A 24,738-nucleotide genomic window follows, 5' to 3' on the forward strand; every position below is an offset into this window, starting at 1 on the left:
GTTGGTTTGCTATAGGTCCGTTTAACTCCAGTTAATTTGACCATGGTTGGTTTGCTATAGGTACATTTAACCAGTTAATTTGACCATGGTTGGTTTGCTATAGGTACATGTAACCACAATTCATTTGACCATGGTTGGTTTGCTATAGGTACATGTAACCACAATTCATTTGACCATGGTTGGTTTGCTATAGGTTTAACCACAGTTCCAAAAGATGCTTGTACCCGATCGAGAAACTGTAATGAGCCTTCTACATTGTCAGACTGCTTCATCCTCGTCTTTTCATCATTTAATTAACAGGTCTGTCTAAATACTAAATACTTTTTTGCCCCACTGTATATATTATATTGAGAAACACACACACAGAAAAAAGACAAAATACCAAAATCCGATAAGAAATGTATTTTTTTTAATAATAATAACAATAATAATAATAGTTATATTAATGGTAATCGACAGTCCTAATGTACGAACACAGTTTTAAAAATGCAAAATACACAAAAAGAGGGAAAAGACAAAGGAGGTTTCACCCTGTAGACCAAAACACTACCCTATACCCTAAATAGTGCACTACTTTAGACCAGAGCCCTATGGGGAAGTGGGCAAAATTATTACACTATATAGGGGATAGGGTGCCGTTTGGGATGCAGACAATCTCAGGGGTAGTAGTAGTAGTAGTAGTAGTAGTAGTAGTATAGGTCCTAGAAGTTATTAAAACATCATTGATTTGCCATTTGTGCTAACGCTAACAACAGCAACAACAACAACTACTATTAGTTGTGTTTTTAGTCCAGCATTCCTGAACATCCTGCATGTAGGTCTCATTGCTAACTCGGAGCCAGGAGTTTTATCTGCATGATTGTGTGAACTAACAAGGAACAACTCGGGGCCCTTGTTTTATATATATATATATATATATATATATATATATATATATATATATATATATATATATATATATATATATATATATATATATATATATATAAAAGCTATAACTGGAGCCAGAGTGTTTCTTGTTATAGAAGCTCTAACGGTTATAGAACCCCTATGAATGTATATTGTGCAGGTAAAACTCCGGGTCCTGTTTAATCCTGTATATGTGTTGTTTTGATCAGAAAGTCGCCCAGTTCCATGTAATTCTGTCCCACAGGTTGAGTAGAAGTGCAGTATCAATACATCCATAAATGGTGCACTAGTCTGTGTTTGTTTTTCAGACATATACAGTATTCAGTGTTTTGTGCCACGAGTATTAGAATAGACATAGAACAAGACAGTGTGAGAGAGAAAGCACAGTAGTTTAGCAGTAGCCGGCCTAGTCAGGAATTAGGACATAGATCCCTGGTTGGGAATAGACAGGAAGTTGCTCTGGATAAGAGCGTCTGTTAAATGACCAAAATGTCAGACAGCAAAGACCTGCTTTTTTTCTTCTTCTTCAGATTTCAAACTTTTTTGGTTGTTGTTTTGTTTTATCTTTGCTCATTTGTAGATAAATACCGTTCTGTTTGACATGACAACAACAAAAACGATCTGGCAACTCATCCGGAGAGGTATACAAAGCAGGATCAATGAGTTCAACAGCTAACATTAAATACACAACTAAAAATAAAGATATATTTTCTGCTTTATTAATCAGAAAGCTAAACTTTAAAACGTGTTTTTAGTTATTGGTTCAGTTTAGACCGTGCCCATTTCAAGCTTGTCGTTTTAAATAAATAAAGTTATTTCAGAATATTTAGGCAAGTTCACCGGTTAACTTGTTGATCCTGCTTTGTGGTACACTACACGTATCTGGAAACCAGGGAAGGCTTGTTCTACTTCAAAAGGAACACTTTTTAGTTTCTATTTCCACTCAGCAGAGAGGCCGTCTGGTTTTGGAGGACTGATGTCTTCGATAGTGTAAAACCAAAAGAAGAACAGATGTCGTGTTTGAAAACGTTTTTCGTCTTTGCTTTGTGTGCTGCCTTGATTGTGACTTGTCGTAAAACCACAAGAGGAAACAGAAGCTAAGGATAACTACTTTAAGAGTTAGTCAGAAGCTAAGGATAACTCCTTTAAGGGTTAGTCAGAAGCTAAGGATAACTCCTTTAAGGGTTAGTCAGAAGCTAAGGATAACTCCTTTAAGGGTTAGTCAGAAGCTAAGGATAACTCCTTTAAGAGTTAGTCAGAAGCTAAGGATAACTCCTTTAAGGGTTAGTCAGAAGCTAAGGATAACTCCTTTAAGGGTTAGTCAGAAGCTAAGGATAACTCCTTTAAGGGTTAGTCAGAAGCTAAGGATAACTCCTTTAAGGGTTAGTCAGAAGCTAAGGATAACTCCTTTAAGAGTTAGTCAGAAGCTAAGGATAACTCCTTTAAGGGTTAGTCAGAAGCTAAGGATAACTCCTTTAAGGGTTAGTCAGAAGCTAAGGATAACTCCTTTAAGGGTTAGTCAGAAGCTAAGGATAACTCCTTTAAGGGTTAGTCAGAAGCTAAGGATAACTCCTTTAAGGGTTAGTCAGAAGCTAAGGATAACTCCTTTAGTCAGAAGCTAAGGATAACTCCTTTAAGGGTTAGTCAGAAGCTAATGCTCGTTGGAACTGAAACATTTCCCAGTTAGAAAGTCGTAAGTCTGACATTGCAATGTTCAATTGCTTTTGAATTCGGAAACAATTCTTAAACCAAATAGGTTTTTGCTAGCTAGATGAGCTAGCTAACATAGCTAATGATAGAGTTGACTAGCTTTCTTAATGTTGATAATATTGTCAAACTAGCTGCATTATCCACATTGATACAGTGAATTAGACGATGTCAAACTAGCTGCATTATCCACATTGATACAGTGAATTAGACGATGTCAAACTGTTGATTAGTTTTTTAAATCTTTTGATTGAAAAGGTGAGAAAGGTCAGTGACGAAACATCACAACTCAAAATGACCTCAGACTTTTCCACTCGGAAGTCCGACTTGGGAGGGTCGTTCAACTGTTTACTTCCCGTTTGGGAACCTCGTATTTCCCAGTTCTGAGGAGCATTTTGAAGGCAGCGTGACACAGTAGTGGGGTCGACATTGGCAGCAGTCCAGATGGGTATACTACAAAAGCATATTTATTGAGTTATCCAGCTTTACTTGCCTAATTATTCTGAAATAACTTCTTACTTTAAAAGATAAGCTTGAAATGGGCATGGTCTAATTTACTCAAGAACCAAAAACAAGGATCTAAGTTTAGCTGAACCAGAAAAATGATGGTTATTTCCTTCCTTTTTAAATAAAAAAATAAATAATCAATGTCAGCTGATTCATTGATCCTGCTTTGCAGTCAGTAACAGCAGGTGTTTTGTCAAACATTTTCCTTTCAAACAAAACTCCAAAGAAAATTCAAGTAAAACAGGAAGTCATATTATTACTATTATGATGTCATATCCTGTCCCATGCGAGGGTCAGGGAGTGAGTAACACTGGATGTCATGTAAACAGAAATAAAAACCCCCAAAATATTTTGTTTAGTTAATTATTTCCCCATAGTCAACAAAATCAAGATGTGAACAAATATCTTGGTAGACGTGAATAAAAAAAGAATGTTATTTTTAGAAAAGACAATAAGCTATAATTGTGCCTGGATAGTTGCTCTGAGTGCTATCAGCAGCCGATAATCGAGCAGAACAGTAGAAGCGCGGTAAAGCTAGCAGGGTTGTACACCATAGAGATGGAAAGAGATCTCCTCTTTGTGTATTTATATCCAAGTTGTGTCTTCTAGCTATCTCTATGTAGTATATTACACAGCAGTCTGTAGCCCCTGAAGAGAAAGGTTTAGGATACGAACCCTATGGGTCCAGGGTGAAAAACAGTGCACTGAAAAGGGTACACGATACGGTAGCATCTGAGATGCAGACAAGGTTTCGAAGTTACACACAGCCCTTGAGTGTTACATACAAACAAACAAACAAACACAGTTTCTAAGTCAGAGAAGCAAAAAATATGACTCATCATTCCTGCGTTTGAAAAATAAACTTTTTTTTTTTTTTTTTTTTTTTGGCAACGAGATTTTAGTTCAGTGAAGACGTTATAGTCCAGTGTGTTTGCGTGTGCGGCCTCTCTCTCCCATCTGATAGCAGTTCAGTTGAGGCATTGTGAGACTGTGAGTCTGTCACTAAGTAGAAGACAGTAGGATTGTCAGGAGAAGGTGGGCGATGGGTTGTATTCATTAGTGCAAATCGTTTTGTAATGGAAAACGTTTCGTAAATGAAAACGGGTGTTTCTTAAGTTTCACGGTTAGTCCCTCCCTGTTTGCTTCTGTTTGGTTCCTAGGGAATACACCCGTGGAGCGGTGAGGGGAGATAGTTTTTACATCGACAGGGGTCCTTCGTCCCTCCTCGAAAACCTCCTTTTTAAAGCTTGTGTGAACGAACTCAGCAGTCACATTTGTGTCCCGTCTGTCATATCCCGTCTGTCATATCCCGTCTGTTTTTCCCATCTATCAAATCCCATCTGTCTTATCCCATCTGTTTTATCTTGTCTGTCATATCCCGTTTGTCATATCCCATCTGTTTTATCCCGTCTGTCATATCCCGTCTGTCTTATCCCGTCTGTTTTATCTTGTCTGTCTTATCCCATCTGTTTTTCCCATCTGTCATATCCCGTCTGTCTTATCCCATCTGTCATATCCCGTCTGTCTTATCCCATCTGTCATACCCTGTCTGTCATATCCCGTCTGTCTTATCCCGTCTGTAATATCCCATCTGTCATACCCTGTCTGTCATATCCCGTCTGTCATATCCCGTCTGTCATATCCCGTCTGTCTTATCCCGTCTGTCATATCCCATCTGTCATAACCTGTCTGTCATATCCCATCTGTTTTTCCCATCTGTCATATCCCGTCTGTCTTATTCTGTCTGTCATATCCCGTCTGTCATGTCCCGTCTGTCATGTCCCGTCTGTCATGTCCCATCTGTCATATCCCGTCTGTCATGTCCCGTCTGTCATATCCCGTCTGTCATATCCCGTCTGTCATATCCCGTCTGTCATAGCCTGTCTGTCATATCCCGTCTGTCATATCCCGTCTGTCATATCCCGTCTGTCATATCCCGTCTGTCATATCCCGTCTGTCATACCCTGTCTGTCATATCCCGTCTGTCATATCCCGTCTGTCATATCCCGTCTGTCATAGCCTGTCTGTTATATCCCGTCTGTCATATCCCGTCTGTCATATCCCGTCTGTCATATCCCGTCTGTCATATCCCGCCTGTCTAATCCTGTCTGTCATACCCTGTCTGTCATATCCTCTTCTCCATCGAAGGCGTTGATCCCTCTCTTCTCTTCCTCTATTTCTGTTGTTCATCCCTCCCTCCCTCAGTCTCAGAAGACGTCGTTGTTCCCTCCGTTGGCGTAGTCTTCGCGTCGCACCCAGATGACATCACAGTGGTCCCTCTTGGCCACTCCCTCCACGGAACACTGCTTCCCGGCCACGCCCTCTGCAGCCCATTGCTTCCTGAGGGGGGTAAGCTTCACCGGGGGTGCGGGGGACCGTGAGGGGGGAGGGGCGGGGGAGACAGAGTCTACCTGTGACTCTCCCCTTTCACCCCACTCGTCCTCTTGGAGAATGCCCTGGGAGCTCCTCCTCTCTTCCTCCTCCTCTTTCTTTCCCCCCTCCTCCCTCTCCTCCTCGTCTACCCCTCTGTCCTGGTCTTGGTTCCTTTCTTCTAGAGTCGCTCCCTCCATCCTCTCTTCCAGGAGGCTGGGTTCGGTTGATGAAGCCCTGACTGACTTGCAGTACTCGTCGTCGTCGCTCAGAATGTCCGTCTCTTTCACCTCCATCCCTCCCTCCATCCTCCTCTCCCCCGTCACTCCTCCCTGGTCGTCGTAGCAACCCAGGTCGAACTGTTCTTCCACCCAGCGGTCCGTGTCGCCTCCAGTCGCCAACAGCGTTTGCTGCTGAGGCGTCTGGGTAGGAAGCAGGGGGTTATGGGAATGTGGAGGCTGGTGCGAATGTGGAGGCTGGTGCGAATGTGGATGCTGGTGGGAATGTGGATGCTGGTGGGAATGTGGATGCTGGTGGGAATGTGGATGCTGGTGGGAATGTGGAGGCTGGTGGGAATGTGGAGGCTGGTGGGAATGGTCATGGGTAGAGTGGGTGGGGTTAGAGTCTTCGTGGTTGTCATGGAGAACGAGGTCGGTGTCAATGGTGAATCGGTTCCTAACCAGCTTCCTGCGACCAAGGGTCCGAGACGGGGCTGAGACTGGAGGGAGAGAGATGGGAGAGAAAGGAAGGGACAGGAGAGAGAGAGAAAGCGAGAGAGAGGGACAGGAGAGAGAGATGAGAAGGAGAGGAGAAAGAGATGAGAGAGAGAGAGAGGGTCAGGAGAGGGAGAGGGAGGGATGAGAGAGAGCGAAAGAAAGAGAGGGTCAGGAGAGAGTGAGAGAGACATGAGAGAGAGATGAGAAGGAGAGGAGAGAGAGAATGACGAGAGAGAGATGAGAGAGGGTCAGGAGAGAAAGAGAAGGTCAGGAGAGAGAGAGGGGGAAGAGCGAGAGGAGGAGAAAGGAGAGAGCGAAAGAGAGATGAGAGGAGAGAGATGAGAGGAGCGAGAGAGAAAGAGATGAGAGATAGAGATGATAGAGAGAGGAGAGAGAGAGAGAGAGACAGAGAGAGGAGAGAGAGAGAGACAGAGAGAGACAGAGAGAGAGACAGAGAGAGAGACAGAGAGAGGAGAGAGAGAGAGGAGAGAGAGGAGACAGAGAGAGAGACAGAGAGAGAGAGACAGAGAGAGGAGAGAGAGAGAGACAGAGAGAGAGAGACAGAGAGAGAGACAGAGAGAGGAGAGAGAGAGAGACAGAGAGAGGAGAGAGAGAGAGACAGAGAGAGAGAGACAGAGAGGAGAGAGAGAGAGACAGAGAGAGGAGAGAGAGAGAGACAGAGAGAGACAGAGAAAGGAGAGAGAGAGAGAGACAGAGAAAGAGACAGAGAGAGAGACAGAGAGAGAGACAGAGAGAGAGAGACAGAGAGAGAGACAGAGAGAGGAGAGAGAGAGACAGAGAGAGAGACAGAGAGAGATGAGAGTGTTAGTACATCACAGTACATAGACGAATGAAAATGCAGTAACACACTACACAGAGAAACGAGAGACATAACCATACACTGAATTTGATAGTTCACAAGGAAACTAGTTTCCCTTGAGGTCACAGAGAATATCACCTACCTGCTCTGTTCATGGCCGGTCTGTTTCCCCTTGAGGTTATAGAGAATATCACCTACCTGCTCTGTTCATGGCTGGTCTGTTTCCCTTGAGGTTACAGAGAATATCACCTACCTGCTCTGTTCATGGCCGGTCTGTTTCCCCTTGAGGTTATAGAGAATATCACCTACCTGCTCTGTTCATGGCCGGTCTGTTTCCCTTGAGGTTATAGAGAATATCACCTACCTGCTCTGTTCATGGCCGGTCTGTTTCCCTTGAGGTTACAGAGAATATCACCTACCTGCTCTGTTCATGGCCGGTCTGTTTCCCCTTGAGGTTATAGAGAATATCACCTACCTGCTCTGTTCATGGCCGGTCTGTTTCCCCTTGAGGTTATAGAGAATATCACCTACCTGCTCTGTTCATGGCTGGTCTGTTTCCCCTTGAGGTTACAGAGAATATCACCTACCTGCTCTGTTCATGGCTGGTTTGTTTCCCTTGAGGTTACAGAGAATATCACCTACCTGCTCTGTTCATGGCTGGTCTGTTTCCCTTGAGGTTACAGAGAATATCACCTACCTGCTCTGTTCATGGCCGGTCTGTTTCCCTTGAGGTTACAGAGAATATCACCTACCTACTCTGTTCATGGCCGGTCTGTTTCCCCTTGAGGTTATAGAGAATATCACCTACCTGCTCTGTTCATGGCCGGTCTGTTTCCCTTGAGGTTACAGAGAATATCACCTACCTGCTCTGTTCATGGCCGGTCTGTTTCCCTTGAGGTTATAGAGAATATCACCTACCTGCTCTGTTCATGGCCGGTCTGTTTCCCTTGAGGTTATAGAGAATATCACCTACCTGCTCTGTTCATGGGCCGGTCTGTTTCCCCTTGAGGTTATAGAGAATATCACCTACCTGCTCTGTTCATGGCCGGTCTGTTTCCCCTTGAGGTTATAGAGAATATCACCTACCTGCTCTGTTCATGGCCGGTCTGTTTCCCCTTGAGGTTATAGAGAATATCACCTACCTGCTCTGTTCATGGCCGGTCTGTTTCCCTTGAGGTTATAGAGAATATCACCTACCTGCTCTGTTCATGGCCGGTCTGTTTCCCCTTGAGGTTATAGAGAATATCACCTACCTGCTCTGTTCATGGCCGGTCTGTTTCCCCTTGAGGTTATAGAGAATATCACCTACCTGCTCTGTTCATGGCCGGTCTGTTTCCCCTTGAGGTTACAGAGAATATCACCTACCTGCTCTGTTCATGGCCGGTCTGTTTCCCCTTGAGGTTATAGAGAATATCACCTACCTGCTCTGTTCATGGCCGGTCTGTTTCCCCTTGAGGTTATAGAGAATATCACCTACCTGCTCTGTTCATGGCCGGTCTGTTTCCCCTTGAGGTTATAGAGAATATCACCTACCTGCTCTGTTCATGGCCGGTCTGTTTCCCTTGAGGTTACAGAGAATATCACCTACCTGCTCTGTTCATGGCTGGTCTATTTCCCTTGAGGTTACAGAGAATATCACCTACCTGCTCTGTTCATGGCCGGTCTGTTTCCCTTGAGGTTACAGAGAATATCACCTACCTGCTCTGTTCATGGCTGGTCTGTTTCCCTTGAGGTTACAGAGAATATCACCTACCTGCTCTGTTCATGGCCGGTCTGTTTCCCCTTGAGGTTATAGAGAATATCACCTACCTGCTCTGTTCATGGCTGGTCTGTTTCCCTTGAGGTTACAGAGAATATCACCTACCTGCTCTGTTCATGGCCGGTCTGTTTCCCCTTGAGGTTATAGAGAATATCACCTACCTGCTCTGTTCATGGCCGGTCTGTTTCCCTTGAGGTTATAGAGAATATCACCTACCTGCTCTGTTCATGGCCGGTCTGTTTCCCTTGAGGTTACAGAGAATATCACCTACCTGCTCTGTTCATGGCCGGTCTGTTTCCCCTTGAGGTTATAGAGAATATCACCTACCTGCTCTGTTCATGGCCGGTCTGTTTCCCCTTGAGGTTATAGAGAATATCACCTACCTGCTCTGTTCATGGCTGGTCTGTTTCCCCTTGAGGTTACAGAGAATATCACCTACCTGCTCTGTTCATGGCTGGTTTGTTTCCCTTGAGGTTACAGAGAATATCACCTACCTGCTCTGTTCATGGCTGGTCTGTTTCCCTTGAGGTTACAGAGAATATCACCTACCTGCTCTGTTCATGGCCGGTCTGTTTCCCTTGAGGTTACAGAGAATATCACCTACCTGCTCTGTTCATGGCCGGTCTGTTTCCCCTTGAGGTTATAGAGAATATCACCTACCTGCTCTGTTCATGGCCGGTCTGTTTCCCTTGAGGTTACAGAGAATATCACCTACCTGCTCTGTTCATGGCCGGTCTGTTTCCCTTGAGGTTATAGAGAATATCACCTACCTGCTCTGTTCATGGCCGGTCTGTTTCCCTTGAGGTTATAGAGAATATCACCTACCTGCTCTGTTCATGGGCCGGTCTGTTTCCCCTTGAGGTTATAGAGAATATCACCTACCTGCTCTGTTCATGGCCGGTCTGTTTCCCCTTGAGGTTATAGAGAATATCACCTACCTGCTCTGTTCATGGCCGGTCTGTTTCCCCTTGAGGTTATAGAGAATATCACCTACCTGCTCTGTTCATGGCCGGTCTGTTTCCCTTGAGGTTATAGAGAATATCACCTACCTGCTCTGTTCATGGCCGGTCTGTTTCCCCTTGAGGTTATAGAGAATATCACCTACCTGCTCTGTTCATGGCCGGTCTGTTTCCCCTTGAGGTTATAGAGAATATCACCTACCTGCTCTGTTCATGGCCGGTCTGTTTCCCCTTGAGGTTACAGAGAATATCACCTACCTGCTCTGTTCATGGCCGGTCTGTTTCCCCTTGAGGTTATAGAGAATATCACCTACCTGCTCTGTTCATGGCCGGTCTGTTTCCCCTTGAGGTTATAGAGAATATCACCTACCTGCTCTGTTCATGGCCGGTCTGTTTCCCTTGAGGTTACAGAGAATATCACCTACCTGCTCTGTTCATGGCTGGTCTGTTTCCCTTGAGGTTACAGAGAATATCACCTACCTGCTCTGTTCATGGCCGGTCTGTTTCCCCTTGAGGTTATAGAGAATATCACCTACCTGCTCTGTTCATGGCCGGTCTGTTTCCCTTGAGGTTATAGAGAATATCACCTACCTGCTCTGTTCATGGCCGGTCTGTTTCCCTTGAGGTTACAGAGAATATCACCTACCTGCTCTGTTCATGGCCGGTCTGTTTCCCTTGAGGTTGCAGAGGCGTTTTCCTCCGAAGGGGACATACTGCTGGTTGAGGGGTAGAGACTCAGTCTTCATCAGCTGACGTCGCTGTTTATCTCTCAGGATGGAGTGGACTGTCTTCAGGAAGTCCTTCTTACTGTCCACAGAACTGGGGTCAGGGACACGTTAGGGTTAGGGTTAGGACACACGTTAAAGACACAAAATACAGTAGAAACACAATTATATTAGGTACACAGACAGACAGACAGACAGACAGACAGACAGACAGACAGGCAGGCAGGCAGGCAGACAGACCTACAGACAGACAGACAGACAGACAGATAGACAGAGAGACAGACAGACACACACACACACACACACAATTATATTAGGTACACAGACAGACAGACAGACAGACAGACAGACAGACAGACAGACAGACAGACAGACAGACAGGCAGGCAGGCAGGCAGGCAGGCAGGCAGACAGACCTACAGACAGACAGACAGACAGACAGACAGACAGACAGACAGACAATACAGACAATACACGCATTCATGTAAACCTATACACAAACACACAATACACACAGACCATGTGACACACACATTCAAATTAATGTAAACACACACAAGCACACAATGCACACACATGTAATTGTGCTGCAATATGTGTTTTTCTGTATTTTATTGACTTGATACACGAATAGGTTTAATTGAATTGAAAATAGCTCTATGTTCAAACAGATCGGATGTGTTCTCAGCGTGACGTCAGCCACACAGTTGTGATGTCAGAACTCACCTGCAGCACAGGTGAAAGGTTCTCTCTGGTCTCCCCTCAGACTCTGACCTCATGTGAACTATCTCACACACCGCCGTACCCTCGGAGTCTAGCAAGGAGAGACAGGGAGGGAGAGAGGGAGGGAGAAAGAGAGAGAGCACAGGGAGAGATAGAGCAGGGAGCAGGGAGAGAGGAGAGAGAGAGATAGAGAGAGAGAGAGCAGGGAGAGATAGAGCAGGGAGCAGGGAGAGAGGAGAGAGAGAGATAGAGAGAGAGAGAGCAGGGAGAGATAGAGCAGGGAGAGAGAGAGAGAGAGCAGGGAGAGAGAGAGAGCAGAGAGCAGGGAGAGAGAGAGCGAGAGAGAGGAAGAGAGCAGGGAGAGAGCAGAGAGAGAGAGCAGGGAGAGAGCAGGGAGCAGAGAGAGAGAGCAGGGAGCAGAGAGAGAGAGAGCAGGGAGAGATAGAGCAGAGAGCAGGGAGAGAGCAGAGAGAGAGAGAGAGAGCAGGGAGAGATAGAGCAGAGAGCAGGGAGAGAGCAGAGAGAGAGATAGAGAGAGAGAGCAGGGAGAGAGCAGAGAGAGAGAGAGAGAGCAGGGAGAGAGCAGAGAGAGCAGAGAGAGAGAGCAGAGAGAGCAGGGAGCATAGAGAGAGAGAGAGCAGAGAGAGAGAGCAGGGAGCATAGAGAGAGAGAGAGAGCAGAGAGAGAGCAGGGAGCAGAGAGAGAGAGAGAGAGCAGGGAGAGATAGAGCAGGGAGAGAGAGAGAGCAGAGAGAGCAGAGAGAGAGAGCAGAGAGAGAGAGAGAGAGCAGAGAGAGAGAGAGAGAGTAGAGAGAGAGAGAGAGCAGGGAGCAGAGAGAGAGAGCAGAGAGAGAGAGAGAGAGAGAGAGTTATCAACGTCGCCTTAAATCTCTACTATCTAGTGGAAGAAGAATAGGTGGAGAGAAAGAGAGATGAGAGGCAGAATGATGGATGGAGTAGGACAGGTAAAATGAAGGTGGAAAAAGGGCCCGGTAAAATGGAGGAGGGACAGGTTAAATGAAGGAGGGACAGGTTAAATGGAGGAGGGACAGGTTAAATGGAGGAGGGACAGGTTAAATGGAGGAGGGACAGGTTAAATGGAGGAGGGACAGGTTAAATGGAGGGAACAGGGACAGGTTAAATGGAGGGAACAGGGACAGGTTAAATGGAGGGGGGACAGGTTAAATGGGGGAGGGACAGGTTAAATGGAGGGAACAGGGACAGGTTAAATGGATGGGGGACAGGTTAAATGGAGGGAACAGGGACAGGTTAAATGGAGGGAACAGGGACAGGTTAAATGGAGGGAACAGGGACAGGTTAAATGGAGGGGGGACAGGTTAAATGGGGGAGGGACAGGTTAAATGGAGGGAACAGGGACAGTAAAACGAAGGAGGGACAGGGACCACGGGTCTGGGTCGGATATGATTGTCACTCTCACAGTACGACACCTCCCTGTGTCCCTCTCTCACAGTAAGACATCTCTCTCTCTCTACCTCCCTGTGTCCCTCTCTCACAGTAAGACATCTCTCTCTCTCTACCTCCCTGTGTCCCTCTCTCACAGTACGACACCTCTCTCTCTACCTCCCTGTGTCTCTCTCTCACAGTACGACACCTCTCTCTCTACCTCCCTGTGTCCCTCTCTCACAGTACGACACCTCTCTCTCTACCTCCCTGTGTCCCTCTCTCACAGTACGACACCTCTCTCTCTACCTCCCTGTGTCTCTCTCTCACAGTACGACACCTCTCTCTCTACCTCCCTGTGTCCCTCTCTCACAGTACGACACCTCTCTCTCTACCTCCCTGTGTCTCTCTCTCACAGTACGACACCTCTCTCTCTACCTCCCTGTGTCTCTCTCTCACAGTACGACACCTCTCTCTCTACCTCCCTGTGTCCCTCTCTCACAGTACGACACCTCTCTCTCTACCTCCCTGTGTCCCTCTCTCACAGTACGACACCTCTCTCTCTACCTCCCTGTGTCTCTCTCTCACAGTACGACACCTCTCTCTCTACCTCCCTGTGTCCCTCTCTCACAGTACGACACCTCTCTCTACCTCCCTGTGTCCCTCTCTCACAGTACGACACCTCTCTCTACCTCCCTGTGTCCCTCTCTCACAGTACGACACCTCTCTCTCTACCTCCCTGTGTCCCTCTCTCACAGTACGACACCTCTCTCTCTACCTCCCTGTGTCCCTCTCTCACAGTACGACACCTCTCTCTACCTCCCTGTGTCCCTCTCTCACAGTACGACACCTCTCTCTCTACCTCCCTGTGTCCCTCTCTCACAGTACGACACCTCTCTCTCTACCTCCCTGTGTCCCTCTCTCACAGTACGACACCTCTCTCTACCTCCCTGTGTCTCTCTCTCACAGTACGACACCTCTCTCTCTACCTCCCTGTGTCCCTCTCTCACAGTACGACACCTCTCTCTCTACCTCCCTGTGTCTCTCTCTCACAGTACGACACCTCTCTCTCTACCTCCCTGTGTCTCTCTCTCACAGTACGACACCTCTCTCTCTACCTCCCTGTGTCCCTCTCTCACAGTACGACACCTCTCTCTCTACCTCCCTGTGTCCCTCTCTCACAGTACGACACCTCTCTCTCTACCTCCCTGTGTCTCTCTCTCACAGTACGACACCTCTCTCTCTACCTCCCTGTGTCCCTCTCTCACAGTACGACACCTCTCTCTACCTCCCTGTGTCCCTCTCTCACAGTACGACACCTCTCTCTACCTCCCTGTGTCCCTCTCTCACAGTACGACACCTCTCTCTCTACCTCCCTGTGTCCCTCTCTCACAGTACGACACCTCTCTCTCTACCTCCCTGTGTCCCTCTCTCACAGTACGACACCTCTCTCTACCTCCCTGTGTCCCTCTCTCACAGTACGACACCTCTCTCTCTACCTCCCTGTGTCCCTCTCTCACAGTACGACACCTCTCTCTCTACCTCCCTGTGTCCCTCTCTCACAGTACGACACCTCTCTCTACCTCCCTGTGTCTCTCTCTCACAGTACGACACCTCTCTCTCCCTTCTCTCGTGTCTTATCAGCTCCGCTTATTAAAGTAGCTTAATAAATTACCTTTTCTGCTGCTTCCCTCACTCGGATCAGACCGGATCTGGATCCGACCAGGTTTAAAAGGAAACGGGTCTAGTTGTCATCGGGTCCATTCGGGAACGAGTTTGTATATTATTTAAAAAATGTATTAATGCATATCGGGTGCGGATGTGAAAGGCCAAGGAACATTTCGGAACCTGGTCCAACTTTTTTTTGGGACCCCGTGAAGACCTGTCTAATGGAGGGTGAGAGGGGTGTAGAGAGGAAAGCTTAAAGGCGGAGGGATCAGAGGAAAAGATGGAGAGGGTTAAAAACACACACATACTTGTGAGGGCGCGGACTTGTAGGGAGTCTGTTGAAATCATGTGACGGAAAAGGAACGGGACTCTGTCATCGGACACAGCAGGACGATGAGACGTGCCCTGAAAGAGAGAGAGATGCACACACACACACACGCACGCACGCACGCACACACACACACGCACGCACACACGGCAACACACACACACACGCACGGCAACACACACACACACACACACACACACGCACGCACGCACGCACGCACGGCAACACACACACACACACACACACACACACGGCAACACACACACACACACGCACTTTTAGAGCAAGGTTTGCTACGGGCAAGTGTGTAAGTGTGCAAGTGTGTAATGATACTGTATCTAATAAACAGTTCTCCTCTATGGAGGGTAATGATACTGTATCTAATAAACAGTTCTCCTCTATGGAGGGTAATGATACTGTATCTAATAAACAGTTCTCCTCTCCTCTATGGAGGGTAATGATACTGTATCTAATAAACAGTTCTCCTCTATGGAGGGTAATGATACTGTATCTAATAAACAGTTCTCCTCTCCTCTATGGAGGGTAATGATACTGTATCTAATAAACAGTTCTCTATGGAGGGTAATGATACTGTATCAAATAAACAGTTCTCCTCTATGGAGGGTAATGATACTGTATTAAATAAACAGTTCTCTATGGAGGGTAATGATACTGTATCAAATAAACAGTTCTCCTCTATGGAGGGTAATGATACTGATACTGTATCTAATAAACAGTTCTCCTCTACTTTATGGAGGGTAATGATACTGTATCAAATAAACAGTTCTCTATGGAGGGTAATGATACTGTATCTAATAAACAGTTCTCCTCTACTTTATGGAGGGTAATGATACTGTATCTAATAAACAGTTCTCCTCTACTTTATGGAGGATAATGATACTGTATCTAATAAACATTTCTCCTCTACTTTATGGAGGGTAATGATACTGTATCTAATACACATTTCTCCTCTACTCTATGGAGGGTAATGATACTGTATCTAATAAACAGTTCTCCTCTCCTCTATGGAGGGTAATGATACTGTATCTAATAAACAGTTCTCCTCTATGGAGGGTAATGATATCTAATAAACAGTTTTCCTCTATGGAGGGTAATGATACTGTATCTAATAAACAGTTCTCCTCTATGGAGGGTAATGATACTGTATCTAATAAACAGTTCTCCTCTATGGAGGGTAATGATACTGTATCTAATAAACAGTTCTCCTCTATGGAGGGTAATGATACTGTATCTAATAAACAGTTATCCTCTATGGAGGGTAATGATACTGTATCTAAACTGTTCTCCTCTATGGAGGGTAATGATACTGTATCTAAACTGTTCTCTTCTATGGAGGGTAATGATACTGTATCTAATAAACAGTTCTCCTCTATGGAGGGTAATGATACTGTATCTAATAAACAGTTCTCCTGTCCTCTATGGAGGGTAATGATACTGTATCTAATAAACAGTTATCCTCTACTTTATGGAGGGTAATGATACTGTATCTAATAAACAGTTCTCCTCTATGGAGGGTAATGATACTGTATCTAATAAACTGTTATCCTCTATGGAGGGTAATGATACTGTATCTAATAAACAGTTCTCCTCTATGGAGGGTAATGATACTGTATCTAATAAACTGTTCTCCTCTATGGAGGGTAATGATACTGTATGTAAACTGTTCTCCTCTCCTCTATGGAGGGTAATGATACTGTATCTAATAAACAGTTCTCCTCTATGGAGGGTAATGATACTGTATCTAATAAACTGTTCTCCTCTATGGAGGGTAATGATACTGTATCTAAACTGTTCTCCTCTATGGAGGGTAATGATACTGTATCTAATAAACTGTTCTTCTCTCCTCTATGGAGGGTAATGATACTGTATCTAATAAACAGTTCTCTATGGAGGATAATGATACTGTATCTAAACTGTTCTCCTCTATGGAGGGTAATGATACTGTATCTAATAAACAGTTCTCTATGGAGGGTAATAATACTGTATCTAAACTGTTCTCCTCTATGGAGGGTAATGATACTGTATCTAATAAACAGTTCTCTATGGAGGGTAATGATACTGTATCTAAATAGTTCTCCTCTATGGAGGGTAATGATACTGTATCTAATAAACAGTTCTCTATGGAGGGTAATAATACTGTATCTAAACTGTTCTCCTCTATGGAGGGTACAGAAAGTGCATATTGTATTGGACCACTCAACCATTTTACTTTCACATGAAGACTTTGAGAGCAGCATTAACCCAGATCCACTCTGCGGGTGACCCCATTGTGTCTGTTCCAAACTAAAAGCTTTCCAAAAGGCCCTCCAGGACACGGGCCCCCCAAAGCAGTATACAGTAACAGAGGTAGAGAAACACTCACAAGCTTCTTCCTCTGCTTGGAGCGATCTCTGTACACAAAGACCACCGCAGTCTTGAACACTGGAAGATGGAGAGAGACGGAGACAAAGGTAGGGGGAGGGAGATGGAGATATGGAGGTAGGGGGAGGGAGATGGAGAGAGAGAGGAGGAAGGTAGGGGAGGGAGATGGAGAGATGGAGGTAGGGGGAGGGAGATGGAGAGATGGAGGTAGGGGGAGGGAGATGGAGAGATGGAGGTAGGGGGAGGGAGATGGAGAGATGGAGGTAGGGGGAGGGAGATGGAGAGAGAGAGGTAGGGGGAGGGAGATGGAGAGATGGAGGTAGGGGGAGGGAGATGGAGAGAGAGAGGTAGGGGGAGGGAGATGGAGAGATGGAGGTAGGGGGAGGGAGATGGAGAGATGGAGGTAGGGGGAGGGAGATGGAGGTAGGGGGAGGGAGATGGAGAGAGAGAGGTAGGGGGAGGGAGATGGAGAGATGGAGGTAGGGGGAGGGAGATGGAGAGATGGAGGTAGGGGGAGGGAGATGGAGAGATGGAGGTAGGGGGAGGGAGATGGAGAGAGAGAGGTAGGGGGAGGGAGATGGAGAGATGGAGGTAGGGGGAGGGAGATGGAGAGATGGAGGTAGGGGGAGGGAGATGGAGAGAGAGAGGTAGGGGGAGGGAGATGGAGAGATGGAGGTAGGGGGAGGGAGATGGAGAGATGGAGGTAGGGGGAGGGAGATGGAGAGAGAGAGGTAGGGGGAGGGAGATGGAGAGATGGAGGTAGGGGGAGGGAGATGGAGAGATGGAGGTAGGGGGAGGGAGATGGAGAGAGAGAGGTAGGGGGAGGGAGATGGAGAGATGGAGGTAGGGGGAGGGAGATGGAGAGAGAGAGGTAGGGGGAGGGAGATGGAGAGATGGAGGTAGGGGGAGGGAGATGGAGAGATGGAGGTAGGGGGAGGGAGATGGAGAGAGAGAGGTAGGGGGAGGGAGATGGAGAGATGGAGGTAGGGGGAGGGAGATGGAGAGATGGAGGTAGGGGGAGGGAGATGGAGAGATGGAGGTAAGGGGAGGGAGATGGAGAGAGAGAGGAGGAAGGTAGGGGAGGGAGATGGAGAGAGGGAGGTAGGGGGAGAGAGATGGAGAGATGGAGGTATGGGGAGAGAGATGGAGAGATGGAGGTAGGGGGAGGGAGATGGAGACAAAGGTAGGGGGAGGGAGATGGAGATGGAGGTATGGGGAGAGAGATGGAGAGAGGGAGGAGGAAGGTAGGGGAGGGAGATGGAGAGATGGAGGTAGGGGGAGGGAGATGGAGACAAAGGTAGGGGGAGGGAGATGGAGAGATGGAGGTATGGGAGAGAGGATGGAGCGAGGGAGGAGGAAGGTAGGGGAGGGAGATGGAGAGAGGGAGGAGGAAGGTAGTGGGGGAGGTGGAGAGATGGAGGTAGGGGAGAGAGACGGAGACAAAGGTAGGGGGAGGGAGATGGAGAGATGGAGGTAGGGGGAGAGAGACGGAGACAAAGGTAGGGGGAGGGAGATGGAGAGATGGAGGTATGGGGAGAGAGTGGAGAGAGGGAGGAGGAAGGTAGGGGAGGGAGATGGAGAGAGGGAGGTAGGGGGAGGGAGATGGAGACAAAGGTAGGGGGAGGGAGATGGAGAGATGGAGGTATGGGGAGAGAGATGGAGAGAGGGAGGAGGAAGGTAGGGGAGGGAGATGGAGAGAGGGAGGAGGAAGGTAGTGGGGGGAGGTGGAGGATGGAGGTAGGGGGAGAGAGACGGAGACAAAGGTAGGGGGAGGGAGATGGAGAGATGGAGGTAGGGGGAGAGAGACGGAGACAAAGGTAGGGGGAGGGAGATGGAGAGATGGAGGTAGGGGGAGAGAGATGGAGAGATGGAGGTAGGGGGAGGGAGATGGGAGAGAGAGGATGAAGGTAGGGGAGGAAGATGGAGAGAGGGAGGTAGGGGGAGGGAGAGATGGGAGAGACGGAGACAAAGGTAGGGGGAGGGAGATGGAGAGATGGAGGTAGGGGGAGGGAGATGGAGAGAGAGAGGAGGAAGGTAGGGGAGGGAGATGGAGAGAGGGAGGTAGGGGGAGGGAGAGATGGAGAGAGACGGAGACAAAGGTAGGGGGAGGGAGATGGAGAGATTGAGGTATGGGGAGGGAGATGGAGAGAGGGAGGAGGAAGGTAGGGAGGGTGGGAGAGAGAGGAGGAAGGTAGGGGAGGGAGATGGAGAGATGGAGGTATGGGGGAGGGAGAATGGAGAGAGAGAGGAGGAAGGTAGGGGAGGGAGATGGAGAGAGGGAGGTAGGGGGAGGGAGAGATGGAGAGAGACGGAGACAAAGGTAGGGGGGGGGAGATGGAGAGATGGAGGTATGGGGGAGGGAGATGGAGAGAGGGAGGAGGAAGGTAGGGAGAGGGTGAGATGGAGGTAGGGGGAGGGAGATGGAGACAGGGAAAAGGAAGGTAGGGGGGAGGTGGAGAGAGAGAGGAGGAAGGTAGGGAGAGGGTGAGATGGAGGTAGGAGGAGAGAGATGGAGAGATGGGGGTAGGGGGAGGGAGAGGGTGAGATGGAGGTAGGAGGAGAGAGATGGAGAGATGGGGGTAGGGGGAGGGAGATGGAGAGAGGGAGGAGGAAGGTAGGGAGAGGGTGAGATGGAGGTAGGGGGAGGGAGATGGAGACAGGGAGAAGGAAGGTAGGGGGGGAGGTGGAGAGAGAGAGGAGGAAGGTAGGGGGAGGGAGATGGAGAGCGGGAGGAGGAAGGTAGGGGGAGGGAGATGGAGAGAGAGAGGAGGAAGGTAGGGGAGGGAGATGGAGAAGAGAGGGGGGGGGTGAAGGGGGAAGAGCATTAGAGTAGCACACAATTTCATACCACATTGTAAAGCATTTACTAAAGAACATTTACAACCAACATGTCTGATTTTAGGGGTTAGCATTTGACAAAATCTCCATTGCAGAAGCCACTAACACATAACCCTAATATTAACCACTAAGAGAGGACTAACCACTAAGACAATAATTAAAATGCACCACTGGCCTCACCCACTCCCTCTGTTCTCTTCTACTAATGCCTGGCCTGGGAACAGCTCTCACCCACTCCCTCTGTTCTCTTCTACTAATGCCTGGCCTGGGAACAGCTCTCACCCACTCCCTCTGTTCTCTTCTACTAATGCCTGGCCTGGGAACAGCTCTCACCCACCCACTCTGTTCTCTTCTACTAATACCTGGCCTGGGAACAGTCCTTGGAGGTTTGTAACGTGTTGTATTAATACCGTAAAGTGGCTGAACACTGTAGGTTCTCCAGAAACACTTTGCTACAGTCAGTAGCCTAGCTGGCCTTGCGAGACAGAGTATGAGAGACCATTAACCTTCACAAAATCATTACGATCGTTAACATGGAGAATGTTTGACAGACGATACAGCCTAAATATACGTCCTCTCCTCAGGGTAGCCTAGTGGTTAGAGTGTAGGGGCGGCAGGGCAGCCTAGTGGTTAGAGTGGGGGGGCGGCAGGTAGCCTAGTGGTTAGAGTCTAGGGGCGGCAGGTAGCCTAGCGGTTAGCGTGGAGGGGCGGCAGGTAGCCTAGCGGTTAGAGTGGAGGGGCGGCAGGTAGCCTAGTGGTTAGAGTGGAGGGGTGGCAGGGTAGCCTAGTGGTTAGAGTGGAGGGGCGGCAGGTAGCCTAGTGGTTAGAGTCTAGGGGCGGCAGGTAGCCTAGCGGTTAGCGTGGAGGGGCGGCAGGTAGCCTAGCGGTTAGAGTGGAGGGGCGGCAGGTAGCCTAGTGGTTAGAGTGGAGGGGTGGCAGGGTAGCCTAGTGGTTAGAGTGGAGGGGCGGCAGGTAGCCTAGTGGTTAGAGTGGAGGGGCGGCAGGTAGCCTAGTGGTTAGAGTGTAGGGGAGGCAGGTAGCCTAGTGGTTAGAGTGTAGAGGAGGCAGGTAGCCTAGTGGTTAGAGTCTAGGGGCGGCAGGTAGCCTAGTGGTTAGAGTGGAGGGGCGGCAGGTAGCCTAGTGGTTAGAGTGGAGGGGCAGGTAGCCTAGTGGTTAGAGTGTAGGGGCGGCAGGTAGCCTAGCGGTTAGAGCGGAGGGGCTGCAGGTAGCCTAGTGGTTAGAGTGGAGGGGCGGCAGGTAGCCTGGTGGTTAGAGTGGAGGGGCGGCAGGTAGCCTAGTGGTTAGAGTGGAGGGGCAGGTAGACTAGTGGTTAGAGTGGAAGGGCGGCAGGTAGCCTAGTGGTTAGAGCGGAGGGGCGGCAGGTAGCCTAGTGGTTAGAGTGGAGGGGCGGCAGGTAGCCTAGCAGTTAGAGCGGAGGGGCTGCAGGTAGCCTAGTGGTTAGAGTGGAGGGGCGGCAGGTAGCCTAGCGGTTAGAGTGGAGGGGCAGGTAGACTAGTGGTTAGAGTGGAGGGACGGCAGGTAGCCTAGTGGTTAGAGTGGAGGGACGGCAGGTAGCTTAGTGGTTAGAGTGGATGGGCGGCATGTAGCCTAGTGGTTAGAGTGGATGGGCGGCATGTAGCCTAGTGGTTAGAGTGGAGGGGCGGCAGGTAGCCTAGTGGTTAGAGTGGAGGGGCAGGTAGACTAGTGGTTAGAGTGGAGGGACGGCAGGTAGCCTAGTGGTTAGAGTGGAGGGATGGCAGGTAGCCTAGTGGTTAGAGGGGAGGGGCGACAGGTAGCCTAGTGGTTAGAGTGGAGGGGCAGGTAGACTAGTGGTAGAGTGGAGGGACGGCAGGTAGCCTAGTGGTTAGAGTGGAGGGACGGCAGGTAGCCTAGTGGTTAGAGTGGAGGGGCGGCATGTAGCCTAGTGGTTAGAGTGGAGGGTCGGCAGGGTAGCCTAGTGGTTAGAGTGGAGGGGCGACAGGTAGCCTAGTGGTTAGAGTAGAGGGGCGGCAGGGCAGCCTAGTGGTTAGAGCGTTGACCTAGTAACCGCAAGGTTGCAAGTTTAAACCCCCGAGCTGACAAGGTACAAATCTGTCATTCTGCCCCTGAACAAGGCAGTTAACCCACGGTTCCTAGGCCGTCATTGAAAATAAGAATTTGTTCTTAACTGATTTGCCTAGTTACATAAATAAAATGTAGTCTTTTTTACGATTATCACGTCACACTCCTGCGATGTTCCCGAATTAAAATCTAGATGATAAACCTGGCCAGGTTGTACGATTTTCTTCAGTTCTGTGATCACATCACATCAACATTCATAAATCAATGTTAATGTTTAGATTTTATTTTTTTTCTTCTCAAAGACGTTTCTATTTTTATGTTTAGGACTTTTATTTTGTACATTTTCTTTTTATTTTCTTGACCTGGAAGTACTTTAGTTTATATTTTTTACGCTCATGAAAATATGTATCTTAAAGATAGTTTTCTCGTGTAAACTTTGTCGGAGCCTGAGACCGGACTTAATGGTACTGAACCAGCAGACCTAGACCCTGTCTCACTGAACCAGCAGACCTAGACCCTGTCTCACTGAACCAGCAGACCTAGACCCTGTCTCACTGAACCAGCCAAGACGTAGTGGTACTGAACCAGCAGACCTAGACCCTGTCTCACTGAACCAGCAGACCTAGACACTGTCTCACTGAACCAGCAGACCTAGACCCTGTCTCACTGAACCAGCAGACCTAGACCCTGTCTCACTGAACCAGCAGACCTAGACCCTGTCTCACTGAACCAGCAGACCTAGACCCTGTCTCACTGAACCAGCAGACCTAGACCCTGTCTCACTGAACCAGCAGACCTAGACCCTGTCTCACTGAACCAGCAGACCTAGACCCTGTCTCACTGAACCAGCCAAGACGTAGTGGTACTGAACCAGCAGACCTAGACCCTGTCTCACTGAACCAGCAGACCTAGACCCTGTCTCACTGAACCAGCAGACCTAGACACTGTCTCACTGAACCAGCAGACCTAGACCCTGTCTCACTGAACCAGCAGACCTAGACCCTGTCTCACTGAACCAGCAGACCTAGACCCTGTCTCACTGAACCAGCAGACCTAGACCCTGTCTCACTGAACCAGCAGACCTAGACCCTGTCTCACTGAACCAGCAGACCTAGACCCTGTCTCACTGAACCAGCCAAGACGTAGTGGTACTGAACCAGCAGACCTAGACCCTGTCTCACTGAACCAGCAGACCTAGACCCTTTCTCACTGAACCAGCCAAGATGTAGTGGTACTGAACCAGCAGACCTAGACCCTGTCTCACTGAACCAGCAGACCTAGACCCTGTCTCACTGAACCAGCAGACCTAGACCCTGTCTCACTGAACCAGCAGACATAGACCCTGTCTCACTGAACCAGCAGACCTAGACCCTGTCTCACTGAACCAGCAGACCTAGACCCTGTCTCACTGAACCAGCAGACCTAGACCCTGTCTCACTGAACCAGCAGACCTAGACTCTGTCTCACTGAACCAGCAGACCTAGACCCTGTCTCACTGAACCACTGAACCAACAGACCTAGACCCTGTCTCACTGAACCAGCCAAGACGTAGTGGTACTGAACCAGCAGACCTAGACCCTGTCTCACTGAACCAGCAGACCTAGACCCTGTCTCACTGAACCAGCCAAGACGTAGTGGTACTGAACCAGCAGATCTAGACCCTGTCTCACTGAACCAGCAGACCTAGACACTGTCTCACTGAACCAGCAGACCTAGACCCTGTCTCACTGAACCAGCAGACCTAGACCCTGTCTCACTGAACCAGCAGACCTAGACCCTGTCTCACTGAACCAGCAGACCTAGACCCTGTCTCACTGAACCAGTAGACCTAGACCCTGTCTCACTGAACCAACAGACCTAGACCCTGTCTCACTGAACCAGCCAAGACGTAGTGGTACTGAACCAGCAGACCTAGACCCTGTCTCACTGAACCAACAGACCTAGACCCTGTCTCACTGAACCAGCCAAGACGTAGTGGTACTGAACCAGCAGACCTAGACCCTGTCTCACTGAACCAGCAGACCATGTCTCACTGAACCAGCAGACCTAAACCCTGTCTCACTGAACCAGCAGACCTAGACCCGTGTCACTCAACCAGCAGACCTAAACCCTGTCTCACTGAACCAGCAGACCTAAACCCTGTCTCACTGAACCAGCAGAACTAGACCCTGTCTCACTGAACCAGCAGACCTAGACCCTGTCTCACTGAACCAGCAGACCTAAACCCTGTCTCACTGAACCAGAGTACCTAAACCCTTTCTCACTGAACCAGCAGACCTAGACCCTGTCTCACTGAACCAGCAGACCTAGACCCTGTCTCACTGAACCAGCAGACCTAGACCCTGTCTCACTGAACCAGCAGACCTAAACCCTGTCTCCTGAACCACAGACCTAAACCCTGTCTCACTGTACCAATAGACCTAAACCCTGTTCTACTGACCAGTAGACCTAGACACTGTCTCACTGAACCAGCAGACCTAAACCCTGTCTCACTGAACCAGCAGACCTAAACCCTGTCTCACTGAACCAGCAGACCTAGACCCTGTCTCATTGAACCAGCAGACCTAGACCCTGTCTCACTGAACCAGCAGACCTAAACCCTGTCTCACTGAACCAGCCAAGACGTCCGACGCTCATTTACCACCTAAGATTGTTCCCCCACAACGTGGATTTTTTTGTTGTCCGGTACGGTTAAATCGTACGGTTTGCAAAAACCTCATTTAGAAGGAGACCCTTAACATTAGGCCCTATATGGATCCCCAGTGTCTAGTAGTGAGTGTATCCCCTACCGAAGGTAGCCAGCTCAGGGTCCTTTTTGCCCTTGACCAGGGAGGCTGGAGGATTCGATCCACACCAGGGTGGAGTGG

The 24,738-nt window shown here is 48.6% G+C and overlaps 1 protein-coding gene across 1 annotated transcript in view; it reads right to left on the bottom strand.

The window, feature by feature from the left end:
- Window positions 1–387: 387 nt before the first annotated feature.
- tiam1a (TIAM Rac1 associated GEF 1a) overlaps window positions 388–24,738 on the bottom strand; it is a 136,718-nt gene continuing 112,367 nt past the window's right edge. Inside the window, 7 exon segments of the mRNA XM_090226227.1 lie at window positions 388–6,211; window positions 10,394–10,566; window positions 11,198–11,285; window positions 14,571–14,667; window positions 16,974–17,032; window positions 24,661–24,715; window positions 24,717–24,738. The exon segment at window positions 24,717–24,738 is cut by the window's right edge and continues 30 nt beyond it. Coding sequence (XP_090082353.1) covers window positions 5,331–6,211; window positions 10,394–10,566; window positions 11,198–11,285; window positions 14,571–14,667; window positions 16,974–17,032; window positions 24,661–24,715; window positions 24,717–24,738 — 1,375 coding nt within the window. The 3' untranslated portion in view covers window positions 388–5,330.

This window comes from Oncorhynchus mykiss, chromosome 29 (assembly GCF_057628025.1).
Source record: "Oncorhynchus mykiss isolate SJ-2025 chromosome 29, ASM5762802v1, whole genome shotgun sequence".
Lineage (NCBI taxonomy): Eukaryota > Metazoa > Chordata > Actinopteri > Salmoniformes > Salmonidae > Oncorhynchus > Oncorhynchus mykiss.